The sequence below is a fragment of the Sarcophilus harrisii genome, chromosome 1 (genome assembly GCF_902635505.1).
Source record: "Sarcophilus harrisii chromosome 1, mSarHar1.11, whole genome shotgun sequence".
Taxonomy (NCBI): Eukaryota; Metazoa; Chordata; class Mammalia; order Dasyuromorphia; family Dasyuridae; genus Sarcophilus; species Sarcophilus harrisii.
The window spans coordinates 689193915-689216614 of NC_045426.1; the positions used below are offsets into that span (position 1 = coordinate 689193915).

The window sequence follows — 22700 nt, forward strand, 5'->3', positions numbered from 1 at the left end:
TAGCTCCAGAAACAAGAACTGGAAGCCCCGGACATGGGTATCAGAGGCAGCTTTGAGTCTTAGGAAAGGCTTGGACCCTGAGCGGGCCTGAAGTGGGCAAGGCGGCCTCCGGAGGTGCCGAGTCTCCCTCCCACTGAATGTCCTGAAGTCATTGATCATTTGGGAAGCCCTAGCATCCAACAAGCCCCAGAAAGGAGTGCAGAGAAATGATTCCTGCTGGCTCAGTTAGTCCTAGAGGCACATTTTTTTTTTTTAATTATAGCTTCTTATTTACAAGATGTATGCATGGGTAATTTTTCAGCATTGATGATTGTAAAACCTTTTGTTGCAATTTTTCCCTTCCTTCTAGAGGCGCATTTTTAAAAATCATTGATGAGCACCAAAAAGCTGACTGATATTTCATTTGTAACAAAAAGTTGAATTGGGAATCCTCAGTTCTTTCTGAGAAAATGTCTGTTGGTGTCCAGGCTCCATGGTTGAGGCAGGTGGCAGCCAGAGCCAGGAGTCACTCAGGGTCATCATGGATCTGGGAAAAGGGCTGGGTTTGGTGTTAATTATGGTTTGGGCTGAGTCAGGATGGGGTTGGATGGCTGGCCCCAAGTATTGGCACAGTTAGGAGGGCAGCATCTGTGGAGGGCAGAGGCCAGTCTGCTCCACCAGGGAAGGGAGAGCTCCCAACAGAGGTTGACTGGGACACTGGAGAGCCCCAGAGACCACAATTATTCTTGAAGCTTTTGAGAGCCAACCAGGGCCAGTACTCAGCTCAGCAAACATTTCTTTTTATTTCTTTTTTTTAAATTTAAAGCTTATAATTTTCAAAACATAGATGCATAGATAATTTTTCAACATTGATCCTTCCATAGCCTTTTGTTCCAAATTTTCTCCTCCTCCCCACCCCCTCCCCTAGATGGCAGGTAATCCAATATATGTTATACATGTTAAAATAGATGTTAAATACAATATATGTGAACATATTTGTACCATCATCTTGCTGCACAAGAAAGATCAGATCAAAAAGGAAAGAAAATGAATAAGAAAACAAAATGCAAACAAACAATAACAAAAAGAGTGAGAATGCTATGTTGTGGTCCACACTCAGTTCCCATAGTCCTCTCCCTGGGTGTAGATGGCTCTCTTCATCACTGAACAATTGGAACTGGTTTGAATCATCTCAGTGTTGAAGGGAGCCATGTCCATCAGAATTGAGCATCATATAATCTTGTTGTTGCTGTGAATAATGATCTTCTGGTCCTGCTCATTTCACTCAGCAGCAGTTCATGTCAGTCTCTCCAGGTTTTTCTGAAATCATTCTTCAGCAAACATTTTTTCCTTTTTCAGTTCATGATGAAGCTCATGCAATCAGAGAATATCAGAGGTGGAATCTCAGTAGCTCTAGAGCTCAATTTGTCCCTGACCAAGAATCCCCTCCATAGTATCCGAAACCTGATCATCCCCATTGCTTGAAGACCTCACTCCTTTGATTTTGAAGAGTTGAAGGGGGAGCAAAATGTAGTCAAGGCATTATCCTGCTCCTTAACCCGTATGAATTGGATTTCTCCACCAGAACCAAGTAACTCAGGTTTTCTGGCCTGATTGGGAATGCCCAAAGGGCATTCCCATCCTAGAAAGCCTCCTAGCTGCTTTCCTCGTCAATAAGGCAAACTTAATTAAGGGAACAGGAGTAGTTGACCTCCTAGACCTAGAATTTTATTTTTCTATCATTCCAGGAATAGCACGAGAATCAAATGAGTTAATATGTAAGAATGTTTTGAAAAGACACAAACAAGTGTGGAAATGGAAGATACTGGTATTAATTATGTCTTTGTTTTCTTTATAGATAATCAGTCTAACCTCTGGGGGCCTTTTCCTCCTAGCATCAGAACTGACCTTTACAGCTTCATTAAACAACTTTATTGATATCTATTGATTATTCTCAAATAAGATGACAAGGTCTTTCATGGATTAATTTTCTTTCTTTTCTTTTCTTTTCTTTTTTTTTCCTGAGGCAATTTGGGGTTAAGTGACTTGCCCAGGGTCACACAGCTAGGAAGTGTTAAGTGTCTGAGACCAGATTTGAACTCAGGCCCTCCTGACTTCAGGGCTGGTGCTCTATCCACTGCACCACCTAGCTGTCCTTATGGATTAATTTTCAAGACTTTGGAAGTCTTTGGTGTAGCCCCCCTGTGTTTTAAACATCTCTGTTTTAGGGGACTATGTTCAACGCCAGGTTCAAACCTGGACCAAGCAATACCGAGCCACAGAAACCAGCACAGTCCCAGCCATGGAGAGGCTCATCGAATGGCTTCCACAGCACCTACCCAAGGCTCAGAAGGCGACAGTGGTGCATGGAGATTTCAGGTAGAAAGTGATAACATAACAGCAAGAGATTTTTTTTTAAAATTAAAGCTTTTTATTTTCAAAACATAAGCATATATGTATAAAAGAATCACACATGTTTAACATATATTGGATCACTTGCCATCTAGGGGAGGAGTGGGTGGAAGGGAAGGGAAAAAATTAGAACATAAGATTTTGTTGAAAATTATCCACGTATATATTTTGAAAATAAAAAGCTTTAGTTAAAAAAAACATGCATGTATAATTTTTTTATTATAGCTTTTTATTTACAAGACATACACATGGGTAATTTTTCAGCATTGACAATTGCAAAACCTTTTGTTCCAATTTTTCCCCTCCTTCCCCCCATCCCCTCCCCCAGATGGCAAGTTGACCAATACATGTTAATATGTTAAAGTATAAGTTAAATACAGTATATGTATATAGCATGTATAATTTTTCAACATTGACCCTTGCAAACCTTGTGTCCCAAAATTTCCCTCCCTTCCCCTTCTCCCCTCCCCTAGATGGCAAGTGATCCAATATATGTTAAACAGGCGTGATTCTTCTATACATATTTCTATAATTATCATGAGCAGCAAGAAATTTTCAAGTGAGAAAGCTTCTTGATTAGCTGAAGGCCCTTTGTGTGGCCATGGGCAGTCTTCACTGGTGGCTTAGATTCAGGTTATAGTTAGAAAGTGCTCATGTTCACATGATCAGTCACAGCCCCCCCAGCCCATTTGTCCAAGCAGGAAGGGGAAGAAGTGGACCTCCAAACTCTTTGACCTAAAAATCAGTTAGTGACCGACCAGGTTCTCATCGTGCATTATGGAAACCAGCAAAATAGAGCCAGAACAACTTGCTTAGGCCTTTAATGTGTGGTCAGTCTGTAGCGGAGCCAGGATGGCCTGGCATCTAGCCTGTGCTTCTGGCTTGATCCTGTCTTGCTCTGGAACCAGCTAATTGCACCTTTGATTGGTTGTAATGTTTTTCCACTTCACATAAGCACTTAGGAAGCCTCTCAGACACTAAGTGATCTGTACCTTGGCCAAACTATAATCTCTCTAATTATTTTAACCCTTCTCTACCCTAGAGAACTGAGAAAAAGTGCTTTGTTGAGCAAGTTTTATTTCTAGTGTTTTGAAGCTAGAATTTGCATGCATTTGAAACCAGTCTTTTCTTCCCTACTTTAACAAGTGAAATTCCTTCCCCCCATCCTTTCTGTGAGGGCATTGGCCCATGGCCTCCCAGAATGATTTGTTCCGAGTGTCCTCTGAGCTGCCAAGGCTTTGGGCTTGTCTGGCTGGCTCAGTGGGCACGTGATGCCGCTGTCCTTTGGTGGAGGTCTGGGGCCTCCACGGCTCTGGGTCTGACAATCCTTTCTTAGCTCTAGCTGGAAAGACAAAGATTGTTTTTTGGGCTTGGTGTGTCTGGTCTTTAGGTGGGTATCTGAGGTTGGACGCCTTCCTCCTAACCCTTTCACTATTTATCCCAAGGCCTCTGGAATAGGAGATTATAAGAGTACATTTGAAACCCACTTCACCAGGCCATTGAACAGGAAACCTATGGTTCTGTGGCCTTCATTTCCCCATAATTGCTGGGCTGGACAAGGCTCACCTTCCCATCATTCAAGAACACAGAGGACCAGTACATGTCAAAGCTTCTATGGAGACCACTGGCCTTGCCCACTCATTCCATTTCCTGGAGTGATGTAGCCATTGCATAGGCCATGAGATCATGATCTAAGATAGACATAGATATGATAGACCATGTCGTAGACAAGGCAAAAAACTTTTTTCCTTTCAGTTTTGTCTTTTTTTTTTGCTGAGGCAATTGGGGTTAAGTGACTTGCCCAAGGTTACACAGCAGGAAGTGTTAAGTGTTTGAGGCCAGATTTGAACTCGGGTCCTCCTGACTTTAGGGCTGGTGCTCTACCCACTGCACCAACTAACTGTCCCCAATCCAATATATGTTAAACATGTTCAGTTCCTCTCTATATATTTACACATTTATCTTACTGAACAAAAAAATCAGATCAAAAAGGGGAAAAAGTGAGAAAGAAAGCAAAAAGCAAGCAAACAGCAAGCAAACAGCAACAAAAAAGGTAAAAATATTCTATTGTGGCCCCCATTCAGGCCCCTCGGTGCTCTTTCTGGGGATCATAATCCTGAAGTCATCAGTCCAGCCCTCTCCTCTTATAAATGAGGAAACCAGCCTAGGGGGATTCAGTGGCTTGCCCAGGCCTCTCAGCAGGAGAAAGGCAGGATGCTGGTACTTTTCTTACAGTTCTGTGCTGCCTTCTAGTAGTATTCCTAAACATAATTTAGTGGGGAAATCACCAGACTTGGTCACCAGCACTAAAGAAAGGCGTGGGATTCGTGACGACAATGACATCCACAATCCCTCGCTCTCACCATTCACGAGGGAGGTCCGGGATGGCTGTCTCCTCTCTTGAGTCTGACCTTCCCCATCTGCAAAATGAAGTAGCTGAATTTAACAGTTTGTAGATAATTTAAATAATGAAAATCATTTAGAGCTGGTCCTTCTGGCTCTCAAATTCTGGGGCTCCAGAGCACCTTAAAGTTTATCAGAAATAGCGGAGACAGGGTAGCCCTTTGAATATTAGTTTGGCACTTGTCTAGCAGTTTACACACTTCTGTTGTATTTGTGCTGTGTTTGCACGAGGCTGTTTCTTCAATCTTTCTGTAGATTAGACAACCTGATATTCCATCCAGAAAAGGCCGAGGTGCTCGCCATCCTGGACTGGGAGCTGTCCACCTTGGGAGATCCTCTCTCCGATGTGGCCTATAACTGCATGGCTCACTATTTGCCATCTGATTTTCCTCTCATAAAAGGTAGGAGCTGCCATGAAAGAGGATCAGAAAGCTTCCACTCCCCTTGGAGGTGGGGAATGGCCTCCACTTTGGCAGGAAGGGCTGTGGGAAGGCAGCTTAAGCCATCCGGGAGGGAAGAGTGGGATATTGGTGCGCAAACGTAGACTGCAGAATAGTATTAAAATATCCAGATCTGTTTTCAGTCATTGATTGTCCTGGGGGAAGATAGTGAAAAAGTTCAACTGTGTCTCCAGTAGATTGACTGTAAGCTCTTGGTGGTGCTTCACTTTTGTAGCCCTAACACTTAGAGCACTTAATAAATGCTGATCAATTGACTAATTGATTGATTTGTAACAAATTTCCCTCTTATTTTGTGAAATCTCCATTTTAAGATTTCTAACAAATAGACAAGGCAAAAAACTGTGAAGTCACATGTGCCAGTCTCTCGAATACTGATCACAAGGTAGAGGAACTCAGAATTTGGGCCTTTCCAGCCAGCTTCAGTTTAGGTGAACCTTTAGGAGCCAATTTGGGAATAATACTGAAATAATGTGTGAATTCCTCAAGGGAACTTCAAAACGGGTTTCCAGTGAACAAACCAATTGTGGGGCCATGGGATGCTAGATTTAGGATTGGAAAAGACCTTGGAGTCCAACCCTCTCCTTTTACAGCTGAGGAAACCGAGGCAGAAGAAGGCTCAGAAAATTCTCTCTGCTGTTTCATGGTGCTTCAGGACAGTCTCGGGGTCAGTGATGGCCCTGGCTGTTGATTAACAAACTGCACTTTTTCTTCTTTCAGGCTTGAGTGATTTGGATGTTACTCAGCTAGGAATCCCTACTGCCGAGGAATATTTCAAAATGTATTGCCGTCAAATGGAGATCCCAGCAGCTGAAAACTGGAACTTCTACATGGCCTTCTCCTTCTTCCGAGTGGCTGCCATCCTGCAGGGGGTCTACAAACGCTCTCTCAAAGGTACCCAGACCACATTGCTGGGTGGGAAGCAGGAAAATGGGCAGGGATCTCCGGGAGTCTGTCAGCGCTGGGGGTCGGCAGGACCATGGGGCCAGGCCCTGGGACCCCAGGGGAGCCCCCAGAGGTCTGGGGGAGAGCATGAATGCACTGCCCACTCTTGGCTCTAAAAACAAGCTTTATCCTCCTAAGGAGCCATAGAGGGGAGGAAAGAACGACTGCTGAGCATTCACTGCCTCGGCTTTAGCCTAATGGAAAAGTTCTTTTGCTGGGAGTGTGTCCCTGAGTCACTTCCTCTAAGTGTTAGTATTGTTGCCCACGTTGGCAGGCACTGTCTCTGGGTTCACATTCATCCCTCTGGCGTGCTCATGTGCACCTATGGATTTTTGTGCAGGGTCAGTGGATAAAATCCGAGCCCAGTCACTTAACCCTAGTCTCAGTTCCCTCATCTGTAAACTGGGGACTGTATTAGCACCTGGCTGACAGGGTGTGGTGTTTGCAGAGTGCTCTCTGGTCCTCACAATTAGCCTGATGGAGCAGAGGGGAGCATTTTCATGTCCTTAGAGGAAAAGAAAATCAGGTTTGGAAGAGGTCTGAGGACCCTCTAGGTATTTTTAAAGTATTCTCTCTTGGACTCTGTGGTCTGTCCCAGGGTCCCTTGTAACCCGGGAAAACTTCATCTTCCCCTGTGGGCTCAGGGGATGGAGCAACCCCTTGGGCTCCCTTTCCAGCTGTAGCACTGAACCATGATTGGTCATCTAGCCTCCCTAAGCCCTCATCTGTAAAATGGGATGATTGGACTAGTTAGATCTCTGGTTAGCCATATTCTTTCATCATCATTGATATTACAGTTATCATCAGAGCCTCCTTGAACCTCCATTTCCCAGCAAAGGGCTTGGACTAGATGAGCTCTGAAGGCCCTTCCTGCTCCAGACTCTCATCCCAGCTTTCCCCATTACAAAGGTCTTTGATCTTGCAGACAGTGACCCAGTGAAGGAGCCCGGCTGAGTAGCCACTGTCCCTTCTGGACAGCATGGCTGCAGATAAATGAGAGAGAGAGAGAGAGACAGAGAGTGAGAGTGTGTCTGTGTGTGTGCACATCTGATCTCCAAGACCGCAGATTCAGCTCCTCCATCAGCCTTTGCTGAGGGATTCTGGGACACATCAGGCCCTCCAGCTTTGCAGGGTGGGGAGATTTAGCACATGTGCTCCCCGCTCCCCCTCAAAGACCACTTTGGGGAAAAGCCCTCCAACAGTAGGGGACAGTAGCCATCCATCGGTGCCTTCTGAAGCCCCAGCTTCGCCGGGCAGGGATTAGAATTGATTGGAGTAGGAACAATGGGCTAGAGAGAGTGACTTATTAAGATGGGAGTCTGGGAGGTCTGAAAAAGGGAGGGATCTAATTACAGAGCAACTTTAAGAGGCTCCTTCTTGCCCTCTACTTGGATAAGACTGGATTTGAGAATTAGATTTTTTCCTTAGCTGGATCAAGGGTGTCCTGATATTGATCTAGAAAGGAAGTGACTCCTCCAAGTGCAGGAAGATTTAAGTGATTTTTGGAGAATGAGGCTTCCTGCTGAGGGACTGTAGCATCAACTCCTAATCCAGAGCTGCAGAAACAATGTTAGTGCAGCCAAGAACTCTAGAAGAGCTAGCCATGGGAGGAGATCAATGAACTTAGGAAGGAAGACACAGTCTCTTTAGGATGGGTGGCCCTGGCCAGACACAGGGGAGTGGGGGCATCCAAGAGGAAGGGGGGCGGGCCGTTCTGGGGGTGTCCCAGAGCACCTGGCCTGAACTACCTTCGTGGGTTCAAATCCAGCCTCAGTCACTCAGCAGTTCTGGAACCCTGGGCAAGTCACCTTAACCTGTTTTGCCTCAGTTTCCTCATCTGTAAAATGAGCTGGAGAAGGGAAATGTTTCTGTCCAGAGCACCCAAAATGGGATCCTGGAGTCAGACACGACTGGAAGGACTCAACACCCCCCACAGTAATGGCTAGCTGAAGCAGAGAGTGGCAGGGGGGATGGAGGGGGTGCAGTTGAGCCCCTTCCTGACCCTGCTGGGGTCAATGGAGGAGGAGGAGTGGTTTGGGATCTCTAACCCTTTTTGTCTTGATTTTGGTCAGGTCAGTCGAGTTCAGCAGCTGCAGAGCAAAGTGGGAAACTGGTTGAGTTCATGTCTAACCTGGCGTGGGACTTTGCCGTCAAGGAAGGGTTTCGGATTTTCAAAGGGCTGCCAACCCCGAAGCTGTCGACAAGAGCCTATGGTGTGTGGGCCTCCCGGAGGCCGCCGCTCCTCCCTGGTGGAACGAGATCTCTGGCCACAGCTTCCAAGGCGCCTCAGGCCGCTGCCCCCAAAGGGGTCCTGATTATCTCCCCAGAGGCCCTCCCAGAACCGGTCCGGGAGCTCCATGGCAGGCTGGAAAAATTCATAGAAACCCATGTGTATCCTATTGAACAAGACCTGAGAAATCACCAGATGTCCGAGGCCAGGTGGACGCCGGCTCCACAAATCGAAAAGCTCAAGGTAAATAGGCCTCATTAAGACAATGCCACAATGGTGGCACAATGGTGCCACCTCCTGCCACAATGGTGTGGAATAGTAAAGCATCATTTCTGTGTTCAAGTTGTGTTTGCTGCTCCCTTATTTTCATTTGCAAATATAATCTTCTCCCATCCCTATCCAGAGAGCCCTTCCTTCAGAAGATAAAGAAAAAAGAAGAAAAGGAGTTAAAACTAACTTTTCTCCCGGGGCCACTCTTATTACCCAGGGTTCACTCTTGCGATTTTGCTCTTAACTTCGTTCTGCTTCGTGTTGCCCTGGTCCTGTTCACTTGGCTCTGTGTCAGTTCTTGTACTCCTCAGAATTCTTGGGGCATCTTTCCTTGTGGAGTGGTGCTGCTTCATGTGCCCCCGCCGGCCTGGCCACCCCCAGCCCTGGCGCCTGCGTGGGCCCCGCAGAATGCCCCACAAATATTTTAGTGCATATGGGAGTTTTCATTCGGCTTGCATTTCCACAGTGGGCACATGCCTGGCAGCTGAATCGTGGTGTCTTGTTAGTCAGGTTTTTTAAAAAGCATAATTCCAAATTGTTTTCCAGCATGAAAAGTCTGAGCTTCCACTGAATCCAGATGTTCAGCATCTCCGGCACTTCTGCTCTTTTGGCCGTGCCTGATCTTGAACACCAACAGAATGGTTTCCAGTGATATCAGAGACATTAAATTAATTTGAATCTTTTTCTCTGTGTTTCTGCCTCTCCCTTCTTTCCCTCCTTCTCTCTTTCTCTGCCTCTTTCACATCTTCCCTTTCTTTTTTCTCTCCCTGTCTCTCTCCCTCCCTCTTTTTTCTGTTTTTCTCTTTTCTTCTTGCTCCTCCTCTTCCCCTTCTCTGTTCTTTCCTTTTTGTTTTCCTTCTCTCCTCTGTCTTCCTGTCCTCCCTTTTTTCTTTCTTCTATCAGTCTTTTTTCTTCTTGCTCTTCCTCCTCCCCTTCTCTGTTCTTTCCTCCCTCTTGTTCTCCCTCTCTTCTGTCTCTCTCTCCCTTCCTCTTTTTCTCTCTTCTATCTGTTTTTCTTTCTTCTTGCTCTCCTTCCTCCCCTACTCTGTTCTTTCCTCCCTCTGGTTCTCCCTCTCTCCTGTCTCTTTCTCCCTCCCTCCCCTTTTCTCTCCTCCTCCATCTCTGTTTCTGTCTCTCTTTCCCTCTTGTTCTCCCTGTCTGTCTCTCTCATCCTCCCTCTGTATTTCTCTATCTCTCTATCTCATCTGACAGTTGAGAACCAAGGCCCAGGGCCTCAGCTTCTTGCCTTGTCCATCCTTTTGCAATAGCTTGGATTGCAGGTGGCAATATCAGCTGCTCGAACCTCCTTCCATCAGTGCTGGAGAAGCCATCAGCCCACACACGAAGTCCACACAGCCAGGGACCCTAACAGCGATACTTGGTGCTCTGGGGCTTGGGGACATTCCCCCTCTGAGACCTCCAGGACCAGGGGAGAAGGAGGCACCTCCTGCCTGGACTGAGACCCCGAAGAGGCTTGGGAGTGGGGGGGGTCATCATCCTGACCGCTGGGGGTGCCACGGCGCACAGAGCCCTCCGCCAGCCTTGGCTCTACTGAATGGGATCTTTAGGAGCTGCTGTAGCTGGGGGGGGACAGGGGACCTCAGTTGGCCCCCTCCCCAGCCCCAGCCCCACCCCCATGCACACTCACGTCTCTCCCCTCCCCCCACCCACTGGCCCATCCCCAAAGGCTTGGCGACCTGGGTGGAGATGGATCTTCAGGCCACATTAAGATATCAGGAGGATTTGGGTGTATTAAATGAGGAGCATTTGTGAGGTGCTCACTAGAGGCAGGGAACGGAAGCAGGGCTTACCTTGGTTTATACAGGGCTTTGGAGTCTTCCAAGTTGACAGAAGTCAAGCCTTCTATTTGCTAGTCCCGCAAAGGGGCCGGGCGGGCTCTGTGGAAGGTCCCGGGGGGGCACCAAGTGAGAAAGATCCTGGGGGGCACTATAGAATATCCTGGGGAGATGCCATGGAAGGTCCTGGGGAGGCACTGAGTGTGGAAGGTCCCCAGGGGGACACCAAGTGAGAAAGATCCTGGGGGGTGCTATAGAATATCCTGGGGGGGTGCCATGGATGGTCCCCGGGGGGGGGGTGTCAAGGAAGGTCCTGGAGGGGTACCGAGTGTGGAAGGTCCTGGGGGGGGTGCTATGGAATATCCTGGGGAGATGCAATGGAAGGTCCCCCGGGGGGGTGTCAAGGAAGATCCTGGGGGGGGCACCAAGTGTGGAAGGTCCTGGGGGGGCACTATGGAAGATCCTGAGGGGGATGCCATGGGAGGTCCCAAAGGGATGCTGAGGAAGGTCCTGGGCAGACTTAAAATGGGCACTTGGTACCTCACTCCTCCAAACAGGCGCCCTCTGCCCATTTCTCCATAACCTTTCTTGGCTGCCCGCCCACTTTGCCTGGCAGTGTTGGCTCAGGCCCCCAGGGCTAATTGGCCCACTCTACCAGGGCCAGCCTGGGGAAGTCCAAACCCCCAGCTTTTGGCAAGCTGTGCAGCAAAGGGAAGGTCTCACCAGGAAGGGGCACCTGGGCAAGCACTGGGTAAAGGCTGCCCTCTCCTTCTCGAGGTCCAGGCCATCCTCCGGTTCTGCTGCTAGTTATTACTTAGAGCCTCCTTTTGCTTCCTGGGGACACGGAGTTGAGGTTTAGCGTTTAGCTCAAGCAGGATTTGTCGTCGCCCTCTGCCCTCTGTCCCCCCGTTTCCTTGGGTGGGGGGTCTCTCCTGGGTCTGGGCTGTCAGTCCCTGATGTTCTCTCGTGCCCCTTCTGGATAGGAAAAAGCCAAGTCTGAGGGGCTCTGGAACCTCTTCCTGCCGGTCGAGACTGACCCTGAGCGGAAGTACGGAGCGGGCTTGACCAACCTGGAGTACGCCCACCTGTGTGAGCTCATGGGCAAGTCCCTGTACGCCCCAGAGGTACCTGCTTTTGGTCTGCCTTCAGCCAGCCAGTCAGCAACCATTAAGCTCCCACTCTGTGCCTGGCACTCTCAGACCCTGGGGATGCAGAAGGGGCAGAAGGCAATCCCTGCCCTCAGTGAGCTTGCGGTTCCATGTGAGATGTGACAAAGCAAGTCAGTGAGAGGGGCTGGGGAAGGCTTCCCGTCGGGGCAGAGATGTCAGCTGGGATGGAAGGAAGTCAGGGAAGCTGGGGGTGAGGAGGGAGAGCGCTCCAGACACGGGACAGTCAGAGGCTGCCTGGAGCCGGGGGAGGGAGAGCCGTGTGGGGAGCAAACAGAAGGCCGGTCTCAGGGCCAAAGTACCGGGGAGTGGGGTAGAGAGGGGGGAGAGACCCCCAGCAGCTGTTGCGTGGGTCCAGGTGTGAGGGGCTGTGCCAGGATGCTGGAAGGCTCACTTTAAAGTGGTCCAGCCGGGCGGTTTCGCTGGTTTGTGACTCATTGTCTCGGACACCCCTGAGAGGCCGAGGGCCGGACCCCTGGTTCCAGCTGGCAGAGCCCCAGAGCTCCCCTCCTCCCTTTGGGCCTCTTCCAGCTGGCCAGGGCCGCCTTTTTCTCCTGTGCCCCACGGAGTGCTGAGAGGCAGCTTTTAGAATGTAAACTCCGAGGCAGGGACTGCGCCCTTTTGTCTTATAGTCCCGGTGCCTCATTTCTAGTGGCAGAGCATGGGGCCTGGGAGGGAGGAGGGGGAGGTGGTGGGGCGAGGGAGAGAGAAGGGAGAAGCAGAGCCGGCCCGGGAGCCACGGTCTGCTTGATGCCCGCTGGTCCCGGCCCCATTTTCTGGCCCAGACGGGCAGAAAACCGGCCGCCTCTGACTGAGCGAGCCGTGGGAGTGACCGGGCACGGGCTTTCCTGCCTGCAGATCTTTAACTGCTCTGCTCCAGACACGGGAAACATGGAGCTGCTGGTGAGGTATGGGACCGAGCTGCAGAAGACCCGGTGGCTGCTTCCTTTGCTGGATGGGAAAATCCGCTCGTGCTTTGCGATGACCGAGCCCCAGGTGCGAAGTGGGCGCCTCCCCCCCTTCCCCGAGCCAGGGTCCCCCGTCCGGCCCTGGGCAGGGCGAACTCGAGTCTGCTCCTGTTTAGGTCGCTTCATCGGACGCCACCAATATTGAATCTTCCATCAGAGAGGAGCGCGGGGGCTACGTCGTAAACGGCCACAAGTGGTGGATATCAGGTACCTTTCTGAAAGCTCCTGTCATAGAAGGGCTCAGTCGGCCCTCGCCCAAGCCCTAGTCAGGAGAAATGCAGGGGCTTCAGACCCTCTGTGGGGAGCCCTGGGGCTCCGTCTGCCCCCCACAGGGATGCTCGCTCGCGGGCCCAGAGCCAGCGCCCTTTCCCTAGCATGGGCACCGAGGCCCTGCCACCTTCAGCTGATCTTCTCACTCCCGCAGACCAGGAAGCCCGGGCCCGGCCCCATCTGCCCCCCAAGCCTGGGCACCACTGCTGGCTCTGCCCCTTGGGGGTCTCGGCCACAGGCTCAGCCTCCCCAGGGCCCTCTGGGGAAAACCCCTGGGGTCCGTCCCTCATGGGGACAGAGGGGCCTCCCTGGGGACATGCGGTCTGGCTGGGCTGTTCGCGCCTTTGCTTGTGGCACAGAGCCGGGATGGACTCGGGCGTCTGCCCCCTCTCCCGGCAGGAATCCTGGATCCCCGGTGCCAGCTCTGTGTGTTTATGGGAAAAACAGACCCGCACGCCCCGCGCCACCAGCAGCAGTCTGTCCTGCTGGTTCCCATGGAGACCCCGGGGATCAAGGTCATCAGGCCGCTGAGCGTCTATGGGCTGGAGGACCCTCCAGGTAGGGGCAGGCGCCGGCAGGGATCCGGCCGCAGAGACGGCTTCGGGGCTTCCCAGGCTGCTTGGTGCCCCATGGCTGGTGGGGGGGACACAGCCAGGGACCCTGACAGCGATGCTTGGAGCTCTGGGGCTTGGGGACGTTCCCGCTCTGAGACCTCCAGGACCAGGGGAGAAGGAGGCACCTCCTGCCTGGGCTGAGACCCCGAAGAGGCTTGGGAGTGGGGGGGGGTCATCATCCTGACCACTGGGGGTGCCACGGCGCACAGAGCCCTCCGCCAGCCTTGGCTCTACTGAGTGGGAATCCAGCCTCAGAGCTTCCCAGCTGGTGATGTCAGTGAGCCCCTCCCCCCTATTTGCCTCAGTTTCCTTCACTGTAAAATGGAGAAGGGAATGGCAACTGCTGCAGAATCCCTGGCCAAGGGACAACCCCAAGGGGATCCTGGGTCACAAGGGCATGCACCGGAGTTCTAGATGATCATCATTCATGCCGGTGTTCTTGTCACCATCATGCTTGTGTCACCATCGCTGTGGTTGTCATGAGTAGTGACTGTTTGGGCCCCATCACGACCATCCCCACTGACATCCCCACCGGCGTCCCCGCTGACATCCCCACTGACATCCCCGCTGACATCATCGCCGACATCCCCGCTGACATCCCGATCGCTGATATCATCGCTGACATCCCTGCTGACATCATCACCGACATCCCCACTGACATCCCCGCTGACATCCCCGCTGACATCATCACCGACATCCCTGCTGGCGTCCCTGCTGACATCATCACCGACATCCCCGCTGACATCCCTGCTGACATCCCTGCCGACATCTCCACTGACGTCCCCACTGTTGCGGTTGCTTTTCCCATCACCACTAGCAACTTCACCATCCTGGTTGTCATGAGTAGTGACCATTTCTCTCCTTTACCATCACCACCCTCCTCCTTTTGCCTAGGGGCTTCTCTATGGAATTCACATGCACAGCCCTCCCATTCAGTCCGATCTCAGGTGGGTTTTCACTCATGGCCCCCCTCCTCCATGAGAGAAGGATCTGGCATCGAGGGGACCCCCCAGGAAGGCCCCAGGGCACTACTCATGGCTTCCAAACCTCTGTGTGGGCCTCAGTGTCTTGGATGGTGCAGCTGAGCTGGCCATGGGATGGTGTTCTTGGGTAAAAATGTGCCGCTTTTCCCACCTTCCTGGGCTGGCCGCATGGGGTCTCCCGCTTTCCTGGGCTGTCTCTCCTCTCCGAGGCTCTCCCTGCAGGAGACAGGCCCCTCTCTCCAGGTGCCTCAACAACGGCCGCTTGGTGCCTGGGCAGCTACGGACAGGGCAGTTCTCCCTGCAGCCTCAGTTTCCTCATTTTTTTTATTATAGTAACTTTTTATTGACAGAATCCATGCCAGGGTAATTTTTTTACAACATTATCCCTTGCACTCACTTCTGTTCCGATTTTTCCCTCCCACCCTCCACCTCCTCCCCTAGATGGCAAGCAGTCCTATATATGTTGAATATGTTGTAGTATATCCTAGATACAATGTATGTGTGCAGATCCAAACAGTTTTCTTGTTACACAGGGAGAATTGGATTCAGAAGGTAAAAATAACCCGGGAAGAAAAACAAAAATGCAAACAGTTTACATTCATTTCCCAGTGTTTTTTCTTTGGGTGTAGCTACTTCTGTCCATCATTGATCAATTGAAACTGAATTAGGTCTCTTTGTCAAAGAAATCCACTTCCATCAGATTACATCTTCATACAGTATCGTTGTTCATACAGTATCTTGGTTCTGCTCATTTCACTTAGCATCAGTTCATGTAATTCTCTCCAAGCTTCTCTGTATTCATCTTGCTGGTCATTTCTTACAGAACAATAATACTCCATAACATTCATATACCACAATTTACACAACACATTCTCCAATTGATGGGCATCCACTCAGTTTCCAGCTTCTAGCCACTACAAACAGGGCTGCCACAAACATTTTGTTACATACAGGTCCCTTTCCCTTCTTTAGTATCTCCTTGGGGTATAAGCCCAGTAGAAACACTGCTGGATCAAAGGGTATGCACAGTTTGATAACTTTTTGGGCATAATTCCAGATTGCTCTCCAGAATGGTTGGATCTGTTCACAGCTCCACCAACAATGTATCAGTGTCCCAGTTTTCCCACATCCCCTCCAACACGCATCATTATTTTTTCCTGTCATCTTAGATAATCTGACAGGTGTGTAGTGGTATCTCAGAGTTGTCTTAATTTGCATTTCTCTGATTAATAATGATTTGGAACACTCTTTCATATGAGTGGTAATAATTTCAATTTCATCATCTGAAAATTGTTCATATCCTTTGACCGTTTATCAATTGGAGAATGGCTTGGTTTCTTATAAATTAGAGTCAGCTCTCTATATATTTTGGAAATGAGGCCTTTATCAGAACCTTTAACTGTGAAAATGTTTTCCCAGTTTGTTGCTTCCCTTCTAATCTTGTTTACATTAGTTTTGTTTGTACAGAAGCTTTTTAATTTGATGTAATCAAAATTTTCTATTTTGTGATCAATAATGGTCTCTAGTTCATCTTTAGTCACAAATTTCTTCCTCTTCCACAAGTCTGAGAGAGAAACTATCCTATGTTCCTCCAATTTGTTTATAATCTCGTTCTTTATGTCTAAATCATGGACCCATTTTGATCTTATCTTGGTATACGATGTTAAGTGTGGATCCATGCCTAATTTCTGCCATACTAATTTCCAGTTATCCCAGCAGTTTTTGTCAAATAATGAATTCTTATCCCAAAAGTGAGGATCTTTGGGTTTGTCAAACACTAAATTGCTATAGTTGACTATTCTGTCTTGTGAACCCTAACCTATTCCATGATCAACTAATCTATTTCTTAGCCAATACCAAATGGTTTTGGTGACTGCTGCTTTATAATATAGTTTTAGATCCAGGTACAGCTAGAGCCACCCTTCATTTGATTTTTTTTCATTAATTCTTTTGAGATTCTTGAACTTTTATTATTCCATATGAATTTTGTTGTTATTTTTCTAGATCATTAAAATATTTTTCTTGGAAGTCTGATTGGTATAGCACTAAATAAATAGATTAGTTTAGGGAGTATTGTCATCTTTATTATATTAAACGATAACCTATCCAGGAGCACTTGATATTTTTCAATTGTTTAAGTCTGACTTTATTTGTGTGGAAAGTTTTTTGTAATTTAGCTCATATAATTCCTGACTTTCCTTTGGTAGATAGATTCCCAAATATTTTATGCTGTCGACAGTTATTCTGAATGGAATTTCTCTTTGTATCTCTTGCTGTTGGATTTTGTTGGTGATGTATAAAAATGCTGAGGATTTATGGGGATTTATTTTATAACCTGCAACTTTGCTAAAGTTATGGATTATTTCTAATAGCTTTTTTGTAGAATCTCCAGGGTTCTCTAAGTATACCATCTGCAAAGAGTGATAGTTTGGTTTCCTCACTGCCTATTCTGATTCCTTTAATCTCTTTCTCGACTCTTATTGCTGAGGCTAGTGTTTCTAATACAATATTGAATAATAATGGTGACAGTGGGCAACCTTGCTTCACTCCAGATCTTACTGGGAAAGATTCCAGTTTTTCCCCATTGCATATGATGCTTACTGATGGTTTTAAATATATGCTCCTGACTATTTTAAGAAAAAGTCCATTTATTCCTGTACTCTCAAGTGTTTTTATTAGGAATGGATGTTGGATTTTATCAAATGCTTTTTCTGCATCTATTGAGATGATCATATGGTTTTTGTTAGTTTGCTTATTGATATAGTCAATTATGCTAATAGTTTTCCTAATATTGAACCAGCCCTGCATTCCTGGTATAAATCCTACTTGATCATAGTGTATTATCCTGTGAATGATTTTCTGGAATCTTTTTGCTAATATTTTATTTAAGATTTTAGCATCGATATTCATTAGAGAGATTGGTCTATAATTTTCTTTCTCTGTTTTCAGCCTACCTGGTTTAGGTATCAGTACCATGTCTGCGTCGTAAAAGGAGTTTGGTAGGACTCCTTCAGTCCCTATTTTTTCAAATAGTTTATATAGCATTGGGGTTAATTGTTCTTTAAATGTTTGGTAGAATTCACATGTAAATCCATCTGGTCCTGAGGATTTTTTCTTAGGGAGTTGGTTAATAGCTTGTTCTATTTCTTTTTCTAAGATGGGATTGTTTAGGATATTTACTTCTTCCTCTGTTAATCTGGGCAAGCTATATTTTTGAAGGTATTCTTCCATTTCATTTAAGTTGTCGAATTTATTGCCATAAAGTTGGGCAAAGTATTCCTAATTATTGCTCTAATTTCCTTTTCATTAGTGGCGAGTTCTCCCTTTTCATTTTTAAGACTAACAATTTGATTTTCCTCTTTCCTTTTTTTAATCAGATTTACTAAGGGTTTGTCTATTTTGTTGGTTTTTTCATAGAACCAACTCTTAGTTTTATTAATTAGTTCAATAGTTTTTTTACTTTCAATTTTATTGATCTCTCCTTTTATTTTTAGAATTTCAAGTTTAGTGTTTGACTGGGGGTTTTTAATTTGTTCCTTTTCTAGCATTTTTAGTTGTAAGTCAGTTTCCTCATTTGAAAGACAAAGGGGTTAGATCGGGGCTCTGGTCCCTTGTATCCCAAGTCTGCTTGCGGGACCCTCTGATCCTAACCAGACTCACTTGGGGACATTGGCCGCCTGGTTCAGTTTGGGACTTGAGCTAGAAGCAGGATTGACCCTCCCTGAGGCAGGCAAAGCCAGGAGAGAAAGCTGGGGGGGGGGGGGAACGTAGCAGCAGCTGTGGGGAATTGCGTCCCACTGCGGGCTCTGCCTGGGGCCTGATGGGGTTCGCTCGCCCTCCGCAGGCGGCCACGGGGAGGTCCTGTTCGAGAACGTGTGGGTGCCTAAGGACCACCTGGTGCTGGGCCCCGGCCGCGGCTTTGAGATCGCCCAGGGCAGGCTCGGCCCGGGCAGGATCCACCACTGCATGCGCCTGATCGGGTACTCGGAGAGAACACTGGCCCTCATGAAGGAGCGGGTGAGTGGGTGCCTCCGTCTGCGGCGGGTCCCGGGTTAAGAGCGAGAGTCTCCTGGCCGGTTCCCCGAGAATTAGTGGGGGAAGTGGGGGACCCTCACCAGGAAAAGCAGGGAGGTTTCCGAGGCCCAGCTTCCCCCTGGATGCCGGGCTGATGGTGGATGCTGAAGGCAGAGGGACATGCCCCATTCCCCTCCCTTTCTGCCCCATTGGATTGGAGCCCCCAGGAAGGCCGTGCAGCCCTTGTCCCAGCACCCAGGGCATGTGGCCCTCTCCCAGATCCCCCCACACACCATTGGGCCCAGAGCCAGGGACCACAAATTCCTCCTTCACTGCCCGTTGGGAGCCTGAAGCCAAAGGGTGAGCTCTTGGCCAAGCCCGGAGCTCTTTAGCTGGACAGCCTGGGTCTCAGGGTGGCGACCAGGGAGCCTTTCTGAGGGTTTGTGCAAAGTGGATGTCCAATGCCTGGTTTCCCCCCCGCCCCGGCTGCCGCCCAGCCACCCCCACCCCCCAGCTGCTGCCAGGCTCCCCCCGCAGCCACCCCCCCCCCCTGCAGCCTCTCCCCGCAGCCTCCTCGCCCTCTGCCCCTCCGAGCCTCCCTTCAGGCCTCCACTCTGGGGTCGCAGGTGAAGTCCCGAGTGGCCTTTGGGAAGCCGCTGGTGGAGCAGGGGACGATCCTGGCCGACATCGCCAAGTCACGGGCCGACATCGACCAGGCCCGGCTGCTGGTGCTGAAAGCAGCGCACCTCATGGACGTGGCGGGGAACAAGGTGCGCGCTCCCGGCGGGGCCTCTCAGGGGGCTGGGACGTGGGGGCCGGGGACAGGGATCCACCTCTGGAAGCCGAGAGCCCTCTGACCTTAGAGCTTTGGGGTGAATCTTGGCGTTTGTGGGACACTTGGCACAGAAAGGCCCCGTTCACCCATAGAAGAAGGGAGGGGTGGTTAGTCAGCAGTGGTCCTCCAAAAGCTCTGGGGGTCTCAGTGAACCCCAAGCTCCACATGAGTCAGTGTGGTGATGGGTGGCTAAGAAGGAGGGGGTGCATTGCCAGGGGCCCGGCAGGGGGAGCAGAGCCCACCATCCCCCACCTTTCTCAGACCGCCCTTGTGGCTGTAGGGAGCCCCAGAAAGGCCCGTCCTGCCCCTCCCTGCCCGGGCCTGGCGCTTCTAGCTGCGCCTCTCCGCTTTCCAAGGCTCTGCTCCCTGGCGCTCATGCTCCATCCTCCGCTTCCTTTGGCTTCCCCAGGCAGCCGCTTTAGACATCGCCATGATCAAGATGGTGGCTCCCACCATGGCCCTGCGAGTGATTGACCGCGCCATTCAGGCGAGTGTGGTGTGTGGGGATGGGTGTGGGGCTTTCAAAGGAAAAGGAAGGAAGGTCTGGTTTTTCCCCCTTAGTCACCCTCCCCCAAACCATAAGGACGGAGCCCTAACTCAGGGACTTGGAGGCTCCCCTCCCGAGAGGAGTGTCCCCTTCTAGGATGTGGGGCCTTCCAGGCCCCAGGCTCCCCCAGAGTCCCCGGCGCCCCTCAGCCTGAGCAGGGGCTCAGTGACCCCTCACTGTGGGGCTGCTTAGTGCCTGCCACGCTGGGGCCCCTCCACGGCCCGCCCTGCCCGGCCTCAGTCCCAGAACTTATCCCTGTGGGATTCCCCGGCGCTGAATCCGGCCTCTCGGGGCTGGGCCCGGGGTGGTTCTGCTTGGCGCTGCCCCCTGTGTGACCTGGGAAGGCCATTGGCCACTAGCCCTCAGCTTGCTCCTCTGTCCGAAGCCTGACCCCAAGCGGCCCCCAGGCCCCTCTCACCTCCCGCTCTGGGCGTTTCAGGCCTTCGGAGCTGCAGGACTGAACAGCGACTCCCCCCTGGCCCAGTTCTTCTCCTGGGCCAGGGCGCTCCGGCTTGCAGACGGCCCCGACGAGGTCCACCGGGCCACGGTGGCGAGGATGGAGCTGAAGCGCTAGGCTCTGTCGCCCTCATGGCCCCCGCAGCGGCCGCACCACGGTGGGAGGAACCGGGGAGCTTGGGGGGGGAACTCAGAATCCGGGACTCAGGGGGCACCACTTTCATTGTAGTAGATGCTGGCAACGATCTCTGGGTCTTTTACCCAGGAAGCCCGGGGTCTGATGATGGGGGAGAGCCTGGCCCTCCCTGGCCCCCTGCAGAGGCCTTAAAGCCTGCCTTGGGCCTCTGAGGGCCGGTCAGTGGGCGTGGTGGGCACAGACCCCAGGACTGGCCGGGAAGGCAGAGGGGGCTGGCAGAGGGAGCCAGCTTTGCTCAGCAGTGCCCTCCTCTGCCCCCAAGGAATGCCCCATGCTTGGGAGAGCATGGGCAGAGTGTCCAGGGGGCCGGAGGGGCCGTTCCTGCCAGCCCCCGCTTAGCTGCCACAGCTCCCTAGGGGAGGCCAAATCGTGTGCTCCCAGACAAAATGGAAAGTGGATCTAAAAAATTAGGGAAAAATCACACGGTTTTGGGGTGCATTTGGGAACATGAAAGATGTTCAGAATAAAGCATTTTAATTTGGTCTGGCCTCTGCATCCGTGCCTCAATTATGGCCACTCACGCCTCCGGGGCCCTGGCCCTTTTCCATCGCTCCAGCCTCCACCCATCCCTTCAGAGAGCCTGCCCGAGGAGCTAAGCCCCGAACCCCAAAATCAAAAAATCAAAAATTTCTTTTTCCATCTTATTTTACAGATGAGGAAACCGAGGCACACCAGGTGAAGTGACCAGTCCAGGGCTAGTCAGTGTCTGAGGGCAGATTTTAACTCAGGCCTCCAGCCTCAGGCTCTGTCCCCTGCGCCACCCAACTTCCCCAGTGTTCACAATAAGTGCCCTCCGAGAAGCGATTGTTTTTTGGCACATGAGGGATTATATATTTATAGACAAGAACCTTCCAGCAGCCCCGGGTTCTTAGGAGCTAGGATGAATATCTTAGGAGCTAGGCCCACTCTCTGGGCCTCCGTTTCCTCATTTGTAAAACTGGGCTAACAATGCTTGTGCCGCTGCTCCTGAACCTCAGTGCTTTTGCTTGCTTTAAACTCAACACTTGACCACGGAAGGAATCGAGTGGAGAACTTCCCATCTGGCAAGTCGCTTCCCCCACAGAGATCTCATCCCATTGAGAATTCAGAGCTCGTGTTGGAGGTTGTAGAAGCTCCCAATCTCATTTTACAGATTAGGAAGCAAACATTTAGGGATTAGCTGCATAAACTAGCATTTGCAAAGTCTTTACATAATTTGTAAAGCTTTTGCAAAGTGCCAGGTGCGGTTATCTCCATTTTATAGATAAGAAAACTGAAGTAAAAGAAAGCAAGTTGTTGGCCTGCAACTAATAGCTAATAAGCTTGAGAGGCAGAGTTCAAATCTAAGTTTTCCAGACACCAAGTCCAGCCCTCTATCTCCCTGACCCACTGTTTTTAGAGGGAAAAACAAAACAAAAGAGTATTCGGTTGAAATGATGAGATTATTCACCTCTGGGCAGAAAATGAAAATGTTTTCCTTAGTCCACTTTTTGGAAGCCATGAATCTCTCCCAGAGTTATATGATAAACTAGGCCCTTTGAGGTGAGGTGGAGCCTTGGGGACCCTAGGACGCAAATGGGGAGCAGCTCCCCCTTTGTGGAAGCAGGAAGGGGGAGACTTTGGTCCCTTATTCACAAAGCCTGACTGAGAGACCCTGTAAAACTGTCAAATGGGAACCGCCGTGGCACTTACCCACGCAGGGGATGATAACAGGATGATAGTTTTTGTAAACACAAAACTTTGGCACACAGTAGGCACTCAATAAATGTTCATTCCCTTCCCTTCCTTCTCATGAGCCGAGTCCAGCTTGAAGAAGTCTTAAGGAGATTTGATAGTTGCCTTTATATATCTGAAGTCTATGCTATGGAAAAAGAGTTGTTTGAACATGGAATCAGTCATTTAGCTAGTAAACATTTATTAAGCACCTATCATGAGCCTTATGGGCTGTAAAACTCCAATTTGTGACAAAAGTCACCAAGAACTCCACGCATGATTGATCAATTTATTATGGTGTCGGGGGAGTCCCTAATTCATTGGATCCAAGACTGCCCATCCACCTTGGATGCTGGCTATTTTTATTTTACTTATTTTTGCTGAGGCCATTGGGGTTAAGTGACTTGCCCAGGATCACACAGCTAGGAAGTGTTAAGTGTCTGAGACCAGATTTGAACTTGGGTCC

At 49.9% G+C, this 22700-nt stretch overlaps 1 protein-coding gene across 5 annotated transcripts in view; it reads left to right on the forward strand.

Annotated features, from left to right (window-relative positions):
* Positions 1-21037, forward strand: part of ACAD10 (acyl-CoA dehydrogenase family member 10) — a 43471-nt gene extending 22434 nt beyond the window's left edge. For 3 of the 5 annotated variants that reach the window (XM_031948596.1, XM_031948598.1, XM_031948597.1), the window contains exons 11-22: positions 2208-2358; positions 5050-5195; positions 5973-6146; positions 8270-8670; positions 11477-11617; positions 12518-12655; positions 12744-12834; positions 13297-13455; positions 18339-18511; positions 19135-19278; positions 19753-19830; positions 20330-21037. In XM_031948596.1, the coding sequence (XP_031804456.1) occupies positions 2208-2358; positions 5050-5195; positions 5973-6146; positions 8270-8670; positions 11477-11617; positions 12518-12655; positions 12744-12834; positions 13297-13455; positions 18339-18511; positions 19135-19278; positions 19753-19830; positions 20330-20464 (1931 nt within the window). In that variant the 3' untranslated portion in view covers positions 20465-21037. Of the gene's footprint in view, positions 1-2207; positions 2359-5049; positions 5196-5972; positions 6147-8269; positions 8671-11476; positions 11618-12517; positions 12656-12743; positions 12835-13296; positions 13456-13998; positions 14772-18338; positions 18512-19134; positions 19279-19752; positions 19831-20329 lie in introns of those variants that run through there. The other 2 variants (XM_031948599.1, XM_031948600.1) reach the window with 2 other exon arrangements.
* Positions 21038-22700: the final 1663 nt, after the last annotated feature.